This window comes from Gymnoscopelus microlampas (genome assembly GCF_963454915.1).
Source record: "Gymnoscopelus microlampas genome assembly, chromosome: 11".
NCBI classification, from domain to species: Eukaryota; Metazoa; Chordata; class Actinopteri; order Myctophiformes; family Myctophidae; genus Gymnoscopelus; species Gymnoscopelus microlampas.
Window position 1 is genome coordinate 18470295 of NC_139948.1, and position 19496 is coordinate 18489790.

A 19496-nucleotide genomic window follows, 5' to 3' on the forward strand; every position below is an offset into this window, starting at 1 on the left:
TTGTTAATATAGACAAATGTTGCATTAGAATAAAAAATAACAATCAGTGTATGGGTATGGGTAATAAGAATTAAATAGAATCTTTATTCCTATATTAACGACAGGGAACGTGTACAGGTTTTCTTTTCATTCATATAAACACACATGAACATTGATCAAACAACAACAAACAAAACAAGAAACATTATGTAGCCTACTTGAATCCACACTGTCTGTAGTACAGTGGACAGGTTTTAAAATGTTTGTCACTGTAGCCTCTGCCACTAACAACAATATCCAGTTAGACAAGAGGACAAACCAATAACTGTACTTCATTTGAAAGAGACTGACCATGAAACAAAGACATTTCATCCAGGTTAATTGCACTCCTGACAAAATCTTGCATTTCAAACCGGTATGATTTTGCTTGAGCGAGACACACACAACCCTCAACATCTTTGGAGATCAATTGGAATTTTTTGTTACAGGAGAGTATTAAAACATGTGACCACGCCACCACAGAGGTTGTGGGTTCAAATCCACGTGGTGCATCCGGCTTTGTCGAGCGTCTACACCAACACATTTGGCCTGTGTTCAGAGGAGGGAAGCCGGGCGGGGAGGGTGATATTTGTCATTGCATGTAATCCCACAGGCTGGGGCAGCACCTGTAAGCAGGGAGTGTTGGGCGGGAGGAGTAGGACAAAGGCTCTACGTCCTCCTGGTGGGGGCCCCTCACTGGTAGGTGAGTCAGTAGGATGCAACAGCAGTGACGACACAGAAATGTGTGTGGGGAGGGATCAATTGGCATAATGACTCAATTGCTCTTGTGGTCATGTAAGTTACAGGAGCTGTAACTTATCTTTTGTCCCACATGTAGTATGTGAAAATATTTCAGTCCAGCTTTAAACAAAAACATTGATAGTAAACAGTGAAATCCTCTGCTCTTCATAGACTGGATGAATGAGGACACCTGGTGGTTGTTTGTAGTTACTGCATTATGTCAAAAGGATGGTTGATTCTATGATGGTAACACTTTACTGACATGACACCTGTCATAAACATTTCACAGAGGAGATTGTGTGCACATCTTGTACCTGTATTTAGGCCAGGTGCTGGACATCAAGGCAAGAATCATGGATAAGAGGGTAAAGCATCCTCACACTGGTTTAAACTGGAGGACTTGATAACACTTGTTGTAGTGGTGGTGGATACAGACACATCAGTGGGCTCAACAGAGATGGTGCTGGTAGACTAAATCATGTACCTAAGAAACTGCCCTGGTAGTTGGACATCTCAAGATAGTTATGTGGAAATATTGTATTAACAATCATACCTTCAGGATTTCTAAACATTTGTCCTAAATATTCATAGCGCCACTTTTGGCAGTGAATTGGGTAATTAATATTGCATAGTAATATTGCATAGATATTTCTGTATTTGTTAACAATTTCTTATAGACGTTAAACCACCATCAAGGGTTTCACGAATGCTTTACTCAATAAAGAAATCTGTGTAATCTATACTGGTATTAAGTTAAAGTTACAAAGAACTAATTATGAATCCTTTTGGATGAATTCATTTATTTGAACACTGACCTAACATCAGGTATGAAATGATTCACACCGTTTATTATACCTAATCTCAAAATAGATTGTCTAGATTTAATCAAATATCAAAATAAGTGACACACTGTAAAAGAAAAAAGGAAAGACAATGGGTAACAACATGGATAAATAAAGACAGAGGGACAAAGAGAGTAACAGTTTTTCCTCAACTGTTGGTACAGAAGGCTTGTATTTGTAATAGAATGGAGTCCAACTTTGTCAGCCGTCTGTTACGACTGCTTTCAAACCATAAGCCACATGACAGAAGAAACCTTGCGCGTCTTCATGGCACCATCTTCGAATACCATCATCACCAGCGGTGCAAACAACATCCTTATGAAATAGCTCTGAACAGAAAACATAAATAATACGATACAGAAATATTACCACAAGTGCTCTATAGAAATAGTCCTTCTTCATTCCACCCACGCTCTGGCCGGTATGTCCTCTGTCTTCAACTGTTTGAATGGGAGGGCTAGATGAAGTGATTGCATGGCTTAAGAGGGGCATTTAGTGCTGTTTGGAAGCTATGAAAAGCTCTTCATTCTAATCACTGAGGATTGACAATATCAAGTGTTGAAAAATGTCAGTAAACAAAAATTGCATGTGAAGGAATGATGCAAATTCAAGTTGCCAAAATGTCTGCCATACATCTCTTGTGATTTCAGTTCATGCTCATTTGCCAAATAAGAGATATCTACCACATTGACATAGTATGACATTTTATTATGATAGGTAGGTGAGGCCAATATCTAAAATAAATAACACATTGAATGTGATGGTATGATCTCTATTAATCACGTAAACCCCAAATGGGAAACCTGAGTCCCTCAGGGCTCAATATGTCATCACTTCCAAATTCACTTGTTTATATACTATCAGAATTTAAAATGTGCATTGTCCTTGTTTCAGAGGCTGTTATCCTAAGCACCGGTTAGCTCCTGTCTCTGGTATAAAATGCTGCAATGTTGCAACAGTCATATTGGAAAATTGTTAATCAGTTCGAGTGAGATCAATAATTGATTCATTGGTATTGCCACAATGTTGCAAATGTTTGGTGCATGTCTGCCTTTAAATGACAGTATATGCCTTTTGGCCAGGGAGTGAAATTTGGGTACATCTGTGAAGGACAAGTCATCAACGCACATCCTGTGTCGAGCTGCTGTAGCGTAATATATAGCCTGTATCTAATTTCTGATGCAAGACATGCCTAAAATACATTATACAAAACTACTGGAGCATTTCCAATTTTTGATACTTTATACTTCTATTCCACTACATCTCAGAGGTAAATATTGTACTTTTACTCCACTACAATTATTTGAAAACTTTAGTTACTAGTTACTTTGCAGATATAAATGATTATAACATACAACATACCGATGTACAAGCTCACAACGCGTCGCGACGCGTTGTGAGCTTGTAGACCTGCTATTTTCAGACATTTTAGTACTTTTACTTTTGGTACTTTAAATATATTTTGATGCGAATACTTTTGTACTTTTACTCAAGTAACCTTTTGAAAACAGGCCTTTTACTTGTAACAGAGTATTTTTATATTGTTATATTGCTACGATATTGCTACTTTTACGTAAAATATCTGAGCACTTCTTCCACCACTGCATTGGAAGGGCGTCTATAGTCCTCCTCACACATCCACATTCATTATCATTCAGACACGGTGCATGACAGATGGTATCTTCTAGCCTCAGCTGTACCTTTCAGTGACTTTGAGCTGATGGCGCTCAGCTGACCCTCATGCTACCTTTCTTTCACTCTGCATGTGGTTCATTTATCATCTCGGAGCAGCATGTGTCATGTGTATTTTAAGATTCTCTATCAGAAGGGTCCTTATGAAATATGAACCGAAGCACATCTTTGATAGGCATGTTCTCTAATCTGCCGTGGTGTGCTTTTAACAGTGGTTCCTAAAGAACAAATCCCAGAATTCATAAACGTAACATTAAGATATATTTGTGAATTATTTTGTCATTACTTGATCAAATGCACGTTTATACATATCAAATACAGTAGATCTCTAAACTAGTGGCAATAAATATGAATGCCAAGATGTACAGTTTGCCAAGTTAATGTTCTTTTTAAGTCATTGCTGCTTTCCATACCATAAATGTTTAATGGTTACGTTGTACAAATCCTTCTCTAGTCTACAACACCATTCAGTAGCAGACTTGACTAATAGATTGAACAAAAGGTAGGACATTTGGTTTGGTTTATTCATTATTCACAGAGAGAGAGCATAGTCACTGTAGGATTACTATTGCACATTTCATGACATTAATACTACGTTCTTTCAAATGTATGAAAATACATTATTTGAGCAAAGAGTAGCGCGATAGCTCTAGTGAGGAGGAGACAGGAACAATCACATCGTATAGTAGCAGCATTTATGGTGGTCACATAGAATAGCTATTCAATAGAGTTATGATGGTCATTTATAGGTAGGGGTCTTTCATTACTCCCAGTGACTACATTAATTCACGTTCCTATATAGTATATATACGGTATATCGATGTCTAGTGGAGTAGTGAAGGAGAGAGATCACTAGGGAAGGAATTGAGAGGAACTCAAGCCCAAAGGCAGACCGTGGGGCAGAGGCAATGAGTCTGCGACGCCGGTGACTTGATGACCAGATCGTTGATGATCTCCACGGTGCCAAACAGGGGGAACAGCTTCTCGTCGAAGCTCTCGTTGTAGGTGTAGATGTGGGCGCGGCTGTCCACGTCGTAGAAGGACAGCTGGTTGTGCTCGCGGTCGAGGAAGACGCCCACCTTGCGGGGGATGAGGCCCGGGGGCAGCGCGGTGAAGGGCACCGTCAGGGCTTTGAGCTCGGTGCCCCTCTCCAGGCGCAGCGTCAGGTAACCCGTGTCGGTGTTCAGCGACTTGAAGCCCTTCCTCAGGGCCGACTCTTTGGCCACGCCCAGCCGCCAGTCCCTCTCCCCGACCTCCACCTCCCAGTACTGGCGGCCGGAGCTGAAGCCCTCCTGCCCCACGGCGCACCACCACCCGTCGAAGCGCTGGTGGAAGTTGGGCACCTCCTTCCTCTCGAAGCCACAGCGCATCTTCTTGTCGCCGGAGATCAGCAGGTCAGGGTTGGCCGTGTCCAGATCCAGAGTCACGTCCACTGAGGGTGAGAGCAGGGTTAGTTAAGGGCATGGTCTTATTCAAATGGCAGCATTAAGAAGAGTTACAGCAGGGGTCTTCAACAGGGGATCCGGGACCCCTAGGGGGTCCTCAGAGTTACTACAGGGGGTCCGCCAAATCTTTGTGTGATAGGATTTTTTCGGCACAACGCCTCGCGCTGCGAGGCGTTGTGAGCTTGTAGATCGGCTATTTTTGGCAAAGAGGGATAGGTGTAGAGGGAAAAAAGAACAGTAAACGTAAACAAAAAAAAGTTGAATCTAAAAGAACATTTTATACAAAATAGAGGGGGTCCCTGCTTCATCTCTCTCTCAGCTAGGGGGTCCTTGGGCTGAAAACGTTGAAGACCCCTGAGTTACAGTGTAACATTTTGGCAAAACTAAATGGTTTACCTGTAGCATCTGCAATCCACTCCCATACTGTGAAATCAATAAAAGCCATTTAATAACGCGTTTTGATCCAAGAGGATCAACAGTCAAATAAATGGATCAAACACCAAATGGGGCTCAACTGTACATATTTACCTGCGTGAGGAATGTAGCGGGTTGCACCTGAGAGGAGACGGTAACATTTCATTCACTTCATTTCAGATTTCACATTTTCAACATGCCAACTAACAGAATCAACGTGGTTCAGAGAAGCATGAATTGGAATCTTAGTTCACGCACCAATTTTATGAGACTTCTGTTTCCAGATGAGCCACTGCAGGGGTATGTTCTCCTGCAAGAGAGTGAAGGAACATGAACAGTACAACTTTGATCAATCTTAGATTAGGATTCGGTTTTACGCAGTGGTGAAAAAGTGCTCAAATGTTTTGATGTAAAAGTATCAATACTGCAATATAGAGATGCTCTGTTACAAGTAAAGGTCCGTAATTCAAAATGTACTTGAGTAAAAGTACATTATTTGCATCAAAATGTAGTATTGGCATCAAAATGTACTTAAAGTACCAAAAGTAAAAGTACTCATTATGCAGAATGTCTCATTTCAAGTTTTCAAATGTATGAAAATGTTTTGAAAATAGAGGATCTACAAGCTCACAATGTGTCGCAGCACAACGCATTGTGAGCTTGTAGATCGGCAATTTTCAAATGGCCGAAATGTACGTATATAGGGCTGAAGTGGTTAATGTATGTTTTGTAATAATAATCAAAATCTACAAAGTAACTAGTAACTAAAGTATTCAAATAATTGTAGTGGAGTAAAAGTATAAAATTTGCCTCTGAGATGTAGTGAAGTAGAAGTAAAAGTACAGAAAATTGGAAATACTCCAGTAAAGTAAAAAAAAATACCTCAAAATTGTACTTAAGAGTCAGTACTTAGTTACTAGTCACTAATGTGACACAACTTACCTTATCTAGGGTCTGTGACATCAAGGTCCACATGACGAGCTCCATGGCGGTCAGCAGGTTGGGCATGCGTCCCCATCGCCAAGCAGACTCCAGATCATTCAGAGCTTTTGACACAGACTCCCCAGGCCAGACGCTTTTCTAGAAGGTTTGATCAACATTACGTAACCACTTAAACCCTATACTTAATAGTAAAACAGACCTGAGGTGCGCTGTACTCTGTGCGCTCTTTCTTTTTTTTTTACCTCTACACCAAATCTTTTTGCCGAAACAGTGCTCACACTGTGAGCTTGTAGAGCTGCTATTTTTGAACAAAATTGCACACATTTTCAACTCAAATCTTTGCTTCTGGGGGTCCCTGGAACAACATATTTTGAGATGGGGGTCCGAGGCCAAATACATCAAATGTTTAGGGTCCTTGAAATGGAAAAAGTTTACGTTTTTCAGAAAACTGTTAGTATTCAGAAGACATTTGTAGAATCGGCCTCAGGTCTTAATGGGTTCATGGAGCAACGTTGAAAGGCAAACAACTTCCTACCTCAGGCTGGGCTCTCAGGTCTTTGATCCAGGTGAAGATGACCATCTTGGCCAGCTCCACATCTTGCTCGGTAGCTTGATCAAGTTTGCTGCAATCAATCTCTGGCCAGCCATCCGTCTGCATTGGCCTCCTCTACAGACAAAAAGAGAAGGCGTCTCCAAACTCAAACATGCAGGGGTCTATTAATAATCTATGTTTGTATTTAGATTTATCTACAGCAAGTGGTTCTCAGAGTGGGGTCTGAGGACCCCCAGGGGTCCTTCGGGGGGGGGGGGTTCCAGTGGGTCCCCAGCTAAAGTAGTTAATATAACGTCACAATCATTTGAACCTTTTATACGTTAGCTATTCAAAAATAGCAGATATACAAGCTCATAGCACGGCACAGAGTGCTGCGCTATGAGCTTGTAGATCTGCTATTTTTCAAAACATTAGTGAACATTTTTAACACATATCTTTGGGGGGGGGGGGGGGGTCTTCACAAATCTTCTCTTATGGGGGTCCCTGGCACAATATGGTTTCTGGGGGTCCGCAGCCAAATACATATTAATTTGGGGGTCCTTAACATGAAAACGTTTGAGAACCCACTGATGTACAACAGCACAAACTATAGAACGCCGGTAGCACTTCTATCAAAGTCGATACGGTCATGAATGGAGGCCTATAGTTCAAAGTGTAAGAGAAGTGGATGATCTCAGACCAGTACCTTGCTCTCCAGCATGGAGGCCCACTCTAGGATGAATGCCCTGCAGACAGGGGTGGGCCAGATGTCCTCGATGTTCCAGATGTGCTCCAGCACCTCTGACTTCTGTAATGACAGGGAGGAGAAATAAAGAGTGGCTCTTCTACGTTTTTGGCAGATAGAGGATAGATAAGAAGATAACAGACAAGGAAGTCGTGGTTCAGCTGGGACACTGGTTGTCAACATGAGGGTACGGGGACCCCCAGGTGTCCTTGAGGAGGGGTTCCAGCCAGGGTATCCCCAGCTAAATGCTTGAAAGTGAGGAACCAAATGGACCATTATGTGGCCGTAATTCCGAGAGTGTGCAAATGGAACCAAATGAACTCATTTGTACAAACTAAGACTTTACAGATTTTATAGTGTGTAGATTGCAGTCCCAGATATAATGATCGTATGAAATGGGGGTCCGTGGCCTAATGCATAATCAAACAAAGGGTCTTTTAAATGAAAAGGGTTGAGAAAAACTGAGGGAGACTCTTAGCCCACTGGATGACGTGTGCTGATGCTGCCACCTAGAGGCGTGGGACGTGCATAATAATATTTTCTGTGCCTGCAACACTTTTCTGTGCCTGCAATTTCAGAGGCGTTTTAACCGATCATCTCATCGTCTGTAATGACCATATTCACACAGCAGCCAATTAGCTCTTTCTTCATACTGTCTATCGTCTCTGTCGGGTGGAAACCTCATACGTCCAAAACTGTTACTTTTCAGGATTCAAAAGCAGCAAAGGTAGCAGATCCACAAGCTCAAAAGGCGTTTCGAGCTTGTAGATCTGCTACTTTTGATGCTTTTGTGTGACGTTGTAGTGTGATCAAGTAGGGCATTAAAGGAGTAGTTCACCCAAAAAATGACTATTAAGCCAATAATTTGATTACCGGCGGAAAGATGCTAATGTATCCGGTAGGAGACTCAAAAGAGAGTCTTTGAATCTCCTACCGGAGAGACTGCCGGTAATCAAATTATTGGCTTAGGAATGCAACAAAAACAGAAAAATCTCCATGAATTCAATACTTCATGGGGTGTGTAATTGATAGAAAATAACTAATTTTTTGGGTGAACTATTCCTTTAATTTATGACAAAACACAAGAAGTTAGAATATGGAGTTTCTGCCCGACAGCAGCGCTATGTAGGTGTGTAACGTGCACACAGAGGTGTGTTAGCTTATTGCAGTGCAGTGTAGTCAGTGTGTACCTGGCACTAGGCATGTCACAATTATTACATAATCGCCTGATCACATTTATTTCAGATAGATAACCACATAAAACATTGTTTTCATAATTGGCAGAATCGTTTCCATTCATCTGTATAAATTCATCTGTTGAAAAGTTTTCATACATTTTCAAACATTTTCGAAAATAACAGAAATAGCAGGCTCACAACGCGTTGCAACGTGCTGTGAGCTTGTAGATCGGCTATTTCCATTTTTTTTGCATAAAAGTATAACATTGTTAAATATGGCTTTAGTACATCATTTATTTTGATTATTGGTATTGTCAGCCATTTCTTTGTATATTTAAGTTACGTATTTCCTTGCCTAAAAGCCAAACAGAAATGCAATGTTAATAGACATGTTTCAATATCAATGCCACACAACTCAAACTTTAATCGCAATTATTTGTTTGACAATCGTCAAGTAAAGTGTCATGATGGTGACTGCCCTACCTGGCACACTCGGCTCAGGTCTCTAGCCAGTTCCACCACAAACAGCTGGTTCTCTTCAAGGGGCTCCCTTTTCGCATCAATTGCATTCTTGCGAGATTCCTGTGGGAGAATTGAGAAAAAGGTTTCTTCGGGGTGAAGATAAAGCAGAGCTAGGAGAGAGCAGTCAGCAGAAAGAGACAGAGATTTAAAGGATGATAAAAGTGCTGGGGCTTGCAAGAGCTTCCAATCCGATGGTAAAGCTTGATTCTGTGCACGCCGGTGCTGCGCCCCGGATACAGCCGAAGTACAAGCTCACGACACGTCACATCACGACACGGTGTGAGCTTGTCTAGATTGGCTATTTTTAAGCATACGGTCAAACCCGAAAGGAGAGTCACTTGACCTGATCAGAATGCACATCATGCCCTTTTGCAGTCTGAGTTTTCTCTCCGAAAATGGCCTGACTCACCACCTTTATTCATGTCCCCAATGACACTCTGCTGAGCTAAAGCAAGAGGGGAGTACAGAGCTAGTAGTCAAATGGTCAGATTCATACAAATAGAAATACTGCATCACGGCTATAAGCACTCCGCCAACCAGTTAACATTTACATCAGTGTCTGTCCAGAGACTCATATATATAGACATATATAGTAAATGTAGTGAGCAGTGGTGGACTTATTTTCAAAAGACTGAAATGTATATAGGGCTGAAGTGGTTAATGTATGTTTTGTAATAAAAATCTAAATCTACAAAGTAACTACTAACTACAGTTTTCAAATATGTAGTGGTGTTAAAGTACAATATTTGGATCTGAGATGTAGTGGAGTAGAAGTGAAACTATTGGAAATTGGAAATACTCAAGTAAAGTACAAATACCTCAAGATTGTACTTAAGTACAGTACTTAAGTAAATGTACTTCCACCACTGGTAGTGAGTGAAGACTATGAAGGAGTTTAACCATTTACCTCTTCTAGACTTAGTAAACTGGACCTGAGTTGACTCTGTGCATGGACCGCTTTTTTCCTTCTACACCAAATCAATTCGACAAAAATAGCCTCATCTACAAGCCTACGCGTCGCGTTGTAGGCTTGCAGATCGGCTATTTTTGGCTAATGTTCCCCCCAGAATATGGATGCTCATGCTGGGGTTCAAGTGGTTAATGAACAACCGTTTTGTGAGGGCCCACAGTGACCTTGTCCTTTGATCACCTTACTTCTAAATCAGTTCCTCCATCCTTGAGTCCAAGTGGACGTTTGTGCCAAATGTCATGGAATTCCCTCTCAAGGCGCTTCATGCAGGCTAAACCCTATGAGATTGTACCATGTCGTTCTCGAAGGGGTTCCTGAGATATCGCGTTCACAAGGTTGGGACGGACGTATGGATGGATGTTAGAATGTAGGCACATACGTGTATTGTACAGTATTGGTTCTCAAAGTGGGGTCCGGGGACCCCCAGGGGTCCTTGGGGGGGTTCCAGTGGGTCCCCATGCTAAAGTAGTTAATATAAGATCACAATCATTTTAACCACTTTAACCTTTTATACGTTAGCTATTCAAAAACAGCAGATATACAAGCTCCTAGCACGGCTATGAGCTTGTAGATCTGCTATTTTTCAAAACTCTTGAACATTAGTGAACATTTTTAACACATCTTTGCTTCTGGGGGTCCCTGGCGCAACATATTTTCAGATGGGGGGGGTCCGCGGCCAAATATTTATACATTTGGGGGTCCTTGGCTTAAAAATGTTTGAGAACCACTGCTGTACAGTACTGTACAGTACTGTAGTGTACAGTACTGTACTACGGACAGACGGACAACACAAAGACATAATAATGCCTCCGGCATAGGCTGCCCACCGGCGGAGGCATTAACCCATTGATACCTGGAACGCATCTGTGTCACTTTAGATGTCTTTGGCTATTCAAAAATAGCAGATATACAAGCTCATAGCGCGGCACCGAGTGCCGCGCTACGAGCTTGTATATCTGCTATTTTTGAAAAATCGTGAAAACTTTTTTTTTTTTTTTTTTTTTTTTCTTAAAACTGTTACGATTTAGATTTTTTTTAAGAATCGCCTCAGGTCTTAATGGGTTAAAATGCTGTAATGGCAACGCTCTCAAGGTGTCCCTCTGCTTTCATGGAACCTTTCTAGCAGCAGCAAAAGCACGACAGCGGGTCGGTGTTGGACAGGATTTGGGATGTGGGACAGGGGGACTGCTGGTACCTTAAGCTTGACCGTTATGTTCTTGGCCGGCTCCACCATGAAGTGAAAACACTGCATCATCTTGGCTGGTCTGCTGTAGTCTTAGTCTTAGAGGGGAAAACACACACACACACACACACACACACACACACACACAAAACCGCAGTAGAAATTGTGTTTAATTGTATTTTGCATTCCATAATCACTTAAAACCCTATATACTTCGCTGACCGGAATCCACCAGGGATCTATAGTTGTGAGTTGGTAGATCGCCTGTTCTCACTGAAGGTTCGCCCCCAGAATAGGGACGCTATAGGGATCAAGTGGTTAGGGTGCGGTCACACCGAACTTTGATTCTGCCAATGCAGCGGATTCTGCCAATGCTTTTCAATGGGAACGGAGCGTGTGTTTTTTTTTTGCGTAAATCTGCAAATTACAACAAACCGCCCCGTTCCCATTGAAAAGCATTGGCAGACTTCCGCCCTCATAGGCAGAATCAAAGTTCGGTGTGACCGCACCCTTATTGTTCAACTCATTCAATCCGGGAACGCATCTGTGTCATTTTAAGATTTCTTTGGCTATTCAAAAATAGCAGATAATCAAGCTCTATGAGCTTGTAGATAGAAATCTTTGAATATATATATTTTTAAAGCAAACATTTTTAACTCAAATCTTTGCTTCTGGGGGTGGTCTACTCCCTGGATCAAAATATTTTCAGATGGGGGTAGGCGGCCAAATACATATAATTTTGGAGGTCCTTGACATTTAAGTTTTTCAGAAAACTGGAGGAGTTCACCCAAAAAATGTACTTACTGTATTTTCTATCAATTGCACACCCCATGAAGCCTTGAATTCATGGAGATTTTTTTGTTTTTGACGCATTCCTAAGCCAATAATGTGATTACCGGCGGAAAAATGCTAATGTATCCGGTAGGAGACTCAAAGGAGACTCTTTGAGTCTCCTACCGGAAATACACCCGGTCATCAAATTATTGTCTCAGGAATGCGTCAAAAACAAAAAAGAAATCGCCACGAATTCAAAGTGTAATCGATAGAAAATAAAGTAATTTTTTGGGTGAACTACTCCTTTAATGTGTTAAACACCTTTGTCATCACAACACGAGCGATGGAAAATACACGTGGGCGTGGCCACCGTGGCCTAAACCCGTCTCCCGTCATGTATGAAAACACAACAGCGACCTGTGTGGGGTCACACAACACAAAGCAGACGGTGGCTGGAGCAGGACTTTGAATTCTAAACGTTAGTCATCATTGCCTGGCCTATAAATGATGCACTGACCCAGTTATTCAGGTTACAAGGTGTATAGGGACTAGGGAGATCATATTGGGGGACCAAAGGAAAGCACATGGTCCATTATTAACTGGGGCACAATCATTAATAAAAAAAAAGCTTGAACTGCTGGTTCTCAACGTGGGGTCCGCGGACCGCCATGGGGTCCAAATGGACCTGTTCGGGTCAGTAACTCTGAGAGTGTACAAATGGAACCAAATCGACCCTTATGGGTCTGTAACTCTGAGAGTGTACAAATGGAACCAAATCGACCCTTATGGGTCTGTAACTCTGAGAGTGTACAAATGGATCCATTTGTACACTCTCAGAGTTACATGAACACTGAGGATTTCACAGTGTACTGTAGATTGGGGTCCCGGAGGAAAATATTGTATATCAAATGGGGGTCCGTGGCGTAAATGCATATCAAACTGTGGGTCCTCGAAATTAAAAAGAATCACACAACCCTATTCAGACATTTTCACCCCATAGTGACGCCCAAAATAGGGCACCTGGTAACATGAGTCATGGCAGGCCCTGCGTGGTGCCACAAGGCCGCAGTGTAACGTCTCATGTATCGCTAGACAACCAGTGTGTCAGGGATTCAGATCTCCGTCTTTTTTTTTGTGTCTCTTCTTCCTCCCCTTATTATCTACATCCAGTTTTTGCTGCCAGCAGTAAATATTACTGTAAGCAGCACGTGCGGGGGAATGGATGGCAGTGATGCGATTAGTGGATTATAAGGAAGAGCTTTTAATGTCTTCCCACAGCTATGTCTGTAGGCAGCCAGAGATGGATGGGGGATTGTATAATAGGCAAACAACAGTCAGGATATAGGAGTGAATGCTCAATGCAAACTCAATGGCAAAATGTTGCTGAGCTGCGTGGCTTTGTGGTGCCTTTTTTTTTCTATGAATAACAGTGATGAACAAGAACCAAAATAAAATAGACAATAGAATTTAAAAAAAAAAGATATAGATATAAAATAAAATAAAATAAAAAGTAATATTTTCCCCACAGTTATATAGACCAAAAAAAGCCTTTAAATAGAATGCCTAGTTGTTTTTTTCATGTGTTTTTGTTGTTATATATATGGTGTTTTGTCTTATATTTAAGTTTTTTTGTTGTTGTTGTATGTACTGTCTGTAGGCTACTGTCTGTGTGGTTGTATGTTATAAAAACAACTTGGAAAATCTGAATAAAAATAATAAATACATTTTTAAAAATGTGAATGCCTAGAATTCACGTAAGTAAAATAAATCTTGCCTCTTCTATCGAAATGATGTTTCTGTTGGTCTAGTTTATTAATGTTGTATGGTGGGAAAGCATGACTCTGCAGCCTGACAGTGACAATGACCCAGATGGACCGTTATACTGCAGCACCAGGTAAACACATCCTGGCTGCCTGTGACTTTGCGGCATTAGCTGATGCAGACAGTGTTGCCATGTTTTGTGAGAGAAACAAGCAACCAGGTCTAGGAGAACAAGCCCAAAAAGAAGCAACTTTAGGCCACTTAGACCTATTATGCATCGTTTATTTGAAAATAGCCAATCTACAAGCTGACATAGATCTGGTATTTTCAAAAACTCTTGCAATGAATTGTGGAATATTTTGTTTTTTGTTTTTTTACATTTTAACACAAATGCTCCTTGGCACAAAACATTTTCATGAAAATATTTTAGACCCACTGGTTTAAATAATGATTTAAAAAAGTGTAAAGCAAGCCCAAATAAGCAACTACACTTTAGAAACAAACCCCAAAACCCGCAACCCTACCAATTTTTACAAGCAACTTTACAGAAAAACAAGCCCAAAGTCACTTATAATAAGCGGACATGGCAACCCTGGATGCAGCAGCATTTCACCTGCATGACAGTGCAACATGAGCACTTTAAACATTATTATGCATATGCTATTCTATTCTATGAACACATATAATGATTATACATGATATATAATTCATGCACTCATTTATATCAATATGATAATTATGAATATCCTACGCAAACAAATCAGACGATCAGTATACTATAACGATCATGTGAGTCGCCACCTACCTTTTATTAGAAAGACTGTAAAGATCCAATGATGTCCTTTTCGTCCAGTAGTCCAGTAAAAAGTCTGGAGTGGACTGCAGTGTCTGACCTTGTTTACATACAGGACTTGTTTCGTGCGGTCGGGATCATTCGGGACTAGTGTTGCCAGGTTCTGTGAGAGAAACAAGCAACCAGGTCTAGGAAAACAAGCCCAAAAGAAGCAACTAGGGCCCGGCCATTATGAGCACTTTAAACTTATATACAGTATATTATTGCCTCATAATGGCCTATAGTGCCCTAGTGCCCTAGAGCTTGTAGATCTGCTATTTTCAAAACATCTTGAAACAAAATGTGGAATATTTGGAATATTTTTGAAACATTCTACACAAATCTGGGGGGCTCCCTGGCACAAAACAATACATATTAATTTGGAGGTTCATGACATGAAAATATTTGAGAAGCACTGGTTGAAATAAAAAAAATAAAAAAGTCCAAGTAAGCAACGACACTTTAGAAACAAGCACTTTAGAAACAAAAAACGCAACTTGCAAACGACCAATATTTACAAGCAACTTCACAGAAAAACAAACCCAACGTAGCTTATAATAAGCGGACATGGCAACGCTGATCGGGACTGCTCGTTTATCTCCGCTGTTGGTGTGTTCTGTGGACGAACAGCGCGGCCATGTTTGTGAGGTAACAATGACCTTACTTGCGCTCATAGCCTGTGGTGGGAAAAGTACTCGCATTCTTGATCTACCACTGTCTGTCACCTGTTATTTTGAAGGAAAAGTTTCCTCAACTTCCTACTAAAATGTTGAAATATTTACCCTGAAGGACAAAGGGTAAGCAGCATAGATATCGTTCTCATACCCGGTATACACAGTATAACACAATGAGGCAACTGGATAAAGTCCATGTGTCTTTAAACCCGTGAACATTGTACTGACGGCTCATCTGGTCTCCTGTCTTAAGGAAGACCTTCAGTAATTACTGTGACAGGTAAGCCTGTTGTTGTTGTCATGCTCTGTGGCTGGTCAGTGGCACAGCTGGAGAAATCACTAAAACATTAGCATAATGAGAAGGACTTGGTGCATTTACCTGTATAACAAATCAAAGAGGTTAGAATTCTGCTTTTGTGCTGCTGTCAGATTAGATTCGAGATAGTCAATGGCCCTGCAATGATCATTTTTGAACAGTACATACATATAGGCATGGAAAGGTTGGTAGAAGATGATGAGGAACACCTGAAAATAGTGGTTTTATCCTGGATCATCTGTGTGCATATGAATTATTTTCTTTCTCTTTCTTTTTCCTTATATCCACATATAGGCCTAGTGTGTGTGTGTGTGTGTGTGTGTGTGTGTGTGTGTGTGTGCACGCGCGCAGTAAGAGCATACATCAGTCCAGAGAGTGACACAGATTCTGATTTATTTTTATTTTTTTCACCTGAAGATGGAGTGCCTCAGTATTTGTTCCCTACAGTCTGCCTCACTACAAGCAGAACTTCTGACACAGATTCCCTTTTGTCCTTATTATGTAGATATCCCTTTCTTTCCTTTAAATGTTTGATCTTGGGAAATGGTGCCCCCTTGTGCTGTAACTGTACCCATGCACAGATTGCAGCATGTACTGTCTCATACGTCTATTCAAATAAGAATACTAAAACACTGATTAATTTGAAAATAATTGGTTGTATAAAAGCATTTATTTATTTTTAGTTCAATTCAGGGAACATTTGTCTTTGGATATTTTGATAAAATTATGTATTTTTTACAAATTTTGTCCCATTTCAAAAGTTTTATTAAGAGGTCTTGAACAACAATCTTTAACATAGCGTTGATTGTCCTTCAAGATCATTTTGATACTGTAGCTCCGGCTAATCTTTTAAAAGGAATTATTCAGGTCCAGACAAAAAAAAAGGTTCAGTTGCTCTTTATTCAACCAGGCTGATGGAGGCATAAGGTGTCCCCTACTTCCCCCGTCCCTCCCTTAAAGTCTGGACTCTAATCAATGCTAGCCGAACTTAGCCCCAAACTATTCCAGCACACCTCCCCTTCAATCAAATCAAGGGAAAATAATACATGGAATGTTCTCACTGTGTTGCAATATTATGATTGTTATTTATATATTAGCTTGTAGATCAGCTATTTTCAGCGAAGAGATTTGGTGTAAAGGGGAAAAAAGAGGGGGCCGCCTAATAGACCCCTGGGGGACTCTAGGCAATAAGATATAGTTACAATTATGTGACAACTACACCTGTAATATAACACACAGGGAACTCAAATCATTGATTTCACAAACACGTGAGCTCATCAGCTCTATGGCCAAGGTACTGTACTGTGCAACTAGCCCATCAACTGTCCAGAGTAGGTGGTCAGAAACAGCATGAAAGCCAAGCCTGACAGCAGGATGGCGTTTAGGATGATAGTCGTCTTGCTGACCTCATTCATCTCTGGGGACATGGATGCCAATGCGATGTAGAGGTATATGCCTCCTGTCATGGCAGCTATTTGACAGGATAAGATGTCCTTGATGATCTCCACGCCCAAGTAGCAGAAGCAGGCTGACATGAAGTTCAAGTGCAGAGCCTCCTTGATGCTCATGCCAGTGTTCGGCAAGATAGCAAAGTCACTCAGCTTCAACAACAGCATGGCCACAGAGCTACTGATTCCAAAATGGACGGAGACAGTGAAGGAGGCGTAGATGGCTAGGCTTTCAATGACGTTCATCAGGCGATCACTCTGCGTAATCGTCAAGGCCAGCCTGCTGATGTGCATCAGCCAGCAGAAGCCAGCAGCCAAGGCCCTGATTAAGAAGAACTGGTACATTCCTTCACAGACAAAGATGGACGTGGCCTTGAGGTCAAAAGCAGAGGCCATTGAAATGAGTTGCCACATGGTGCTTGAGCTGCCAAAGGCCAGGCCCAAGTGAAACACCTGCAGTCGCTTGTACCAGGCTCTCCTCCTGAACGGCACCATAAGGGCACCCATATTCGAACACACTGCGATGAGGATCACAGAGCGGACCTCATTACGCCACGCTTCAGCGTCCGTGGGCCTGGGAGATCCATCAGAGCCGCTGGCGGTTGCAAGACCAAACTGATGAATCATGGCTTGTCTAGGGTTTGGTGAGCGCTGAAAAAAAGAGAGGTCTGGAGAGAGCTGCAGCGTCTTCGGAGATTAGGTCTGAACAACTCCACTGACCGAATGCCCCGAGATCTTAAATAGGAGGAAGGCGTAAGGGGAGGGCAAGACAGCTTGAGATAACAGAATACAATAGTTTAATTCTAAGCCTAGTGTATAACACAGGTTTAGTGGAAACATTTCTGTCCTTTAGCTGTGTACTTCTCAGAGCGTGGGCAGAAAATATGCTGTGTCACAGTCACGAGAAGCAGAGCTATCAACTAAGATTATAATTTTTTAAAGATTTATTTTAGCAGTTAAGTGAGAGACAGTACGTGGACAGAGAGCAGGAGAGTGACATGCGGGAAATGGTCCGCCAGGCCACGAATTGGACCAGGGACTCGCTGTCAGTTGTTAGAGCCCATGTGGAACACATCCTAACCTCTTAGCTATCAGGTCGCCCCCATCAGCAACAATTTCTAGGTCTGGTCACGTATGTCAGGTCTAGAAGTGGCTTCCTGCACAGCTACTAAACAGTCATGTGTTTCGGGATCCTCCTCTGTAGCCACAAAATGAGCAGGATGAAAAACAGAACACCTGCTGACAGTAACATGGGGAAATGATAGTATGTATGCCAGCACAAGTGCAAAGAATATAACGTAGCTTGTGCTGAAAGATGACATTCTTCAGCTGTATTGAGGTAGATTGTTGTACAGCGGCTTTCAGGTAACGAGGTAGGTAAGGAAGGCAGCTGTGTTATGCTTTTCAAAGCTTGAGGAGCACATCATGTAATTATATAATGCTCGTAGAAGAGAAATGAGAACCAGTAGTGGACAAGAAGTCCCTAATGCTGATGCAGCAGTATCAGCCAGAGAGGCTGCTAGAGCTACTCTTTCTAGACACAGCAGTAAACCATTGATGTTGCAGTTGCGTTTATATCTTCCATTCCATTTCTTTTGATTAACTGTAAACATTTATTCTGCTTTTGCGCAACCCAAAAACAATTAGAAAAGTTATTTTTTAGAATGAGTTTGCCTAATGTTGTACCCTTTCTGAGATTCATGTACAAATTCCTCTTCACTTTGCTAGCTACAACCTCTGCAGGGTGGCTTTAGTGTCAGACGTGCTCATCGGGAGCACAGATAACCAAGTGGTTAAGATGCGTACCACATTGGATCTGAAGATGCCTGACAGCCATTCCCCGGTTCGATCTCCACTGTACCGTCAATAAGGGCAGAAAAGACCAAAAATGTAAAATTAAAACACCCTCAAAAAGACGTGTCATCGTCTGAAGAGCAAACCATTTTTTAAAACTATTATCATTACCTATGCTGCTACATCTGAGGGATGCCAAACAAAAATTGTGTTACTCTTATGTACCTGTGCACAAGATGTACAACAATAAAGAACAGCCTTGAACTTTGAACAGGTCAGATAATCACACACACGCATAAAATAATACAAGGAAATGACTGAATGTCCTAAAGTTGAAGTTAAGGTTGCTACACAGAGCGCTATGGCCTTGGGAAGCAAACAAAAAGTATCTCTTCCACCTGTTTGGTATGGGCTGTGAACCAGACTGAACCACATCATGTGCAGTGACTCATCTGGGGAGGAAAGTAACAGGACCTCTCTCTCTCTCTCTCTCTCACACACATACTGTACACACACACACACACACACACACACACACACACACACACACACACACACACACACACACACACACACACACACACACACACACACACACACACACACACAGCACAGTTGTGAAACACATTAAATAGTACTGGCACTAATTTCGCTCAATAACTCTATGCAATAA

At 41.6% G+C, this 19496-nt stretch overlaps 1 protein-coding gene across 1 annotated transcript; it reads right to left on the reverse strand.

Annotated features, from left to right (window-relative positions):
* Window positions 1-3799: 3799 nt before the first annotated feature.
* On the reverse strand, window positions 3800-14688 carry LOC311056409 (butyrophilin subfamily 3 member A1). The gene is made up of 10 exons (XM_084072992.1): window positions 14565-14688; window positions 11237-11322; window positions 9033-9131; window positions 7333-7434; window positions 6630-6761; window positions 6095-6232; window positions 5411-5462; window positions 5267-5293; window positions 5135-5161; window positions 3800-4725 (listed from the first exon to the last, which is right to left on the reverse strand). The coding sequence occupies exons 2-10, from the start codon at window positions 11294-11296 to the stop codon at window positions 4169-4171; spliced, it is 1194 nt and encodes a 397-aa protein (XP_083929118.1). The 5' UTR covers window positions 11297-11322; window positions 14565-14688; the 3' UTR covers window positions 3800-4168.
* Window positions 14689-19496: the final 4808 nt, after the last annotated feature.

Coding starts and splice junctions, on each gene's coding strand:
- LOC311056409 (XM_084072992.1), bottom strand. CDS start 11,296: ATGATGCAGTGTTTTCACTTCATGGTGGAGCCGGCCAAGAACATAACG. Junction 9,132..11,236: donor ACATAACGGTCAAGCTTAAG/GTACCAGCAGTC, acceptor ATTCTCCCACAG/GAATCTCGCAAGAATGCAAT. Junction 6,233..6,629: donor ACCTGAGAGCCCAGCCTGAG/GTAGGAAGTTGT, acceptor CAAACCTTCTAG/AAAAGCGTCTGGCCTGGGGA.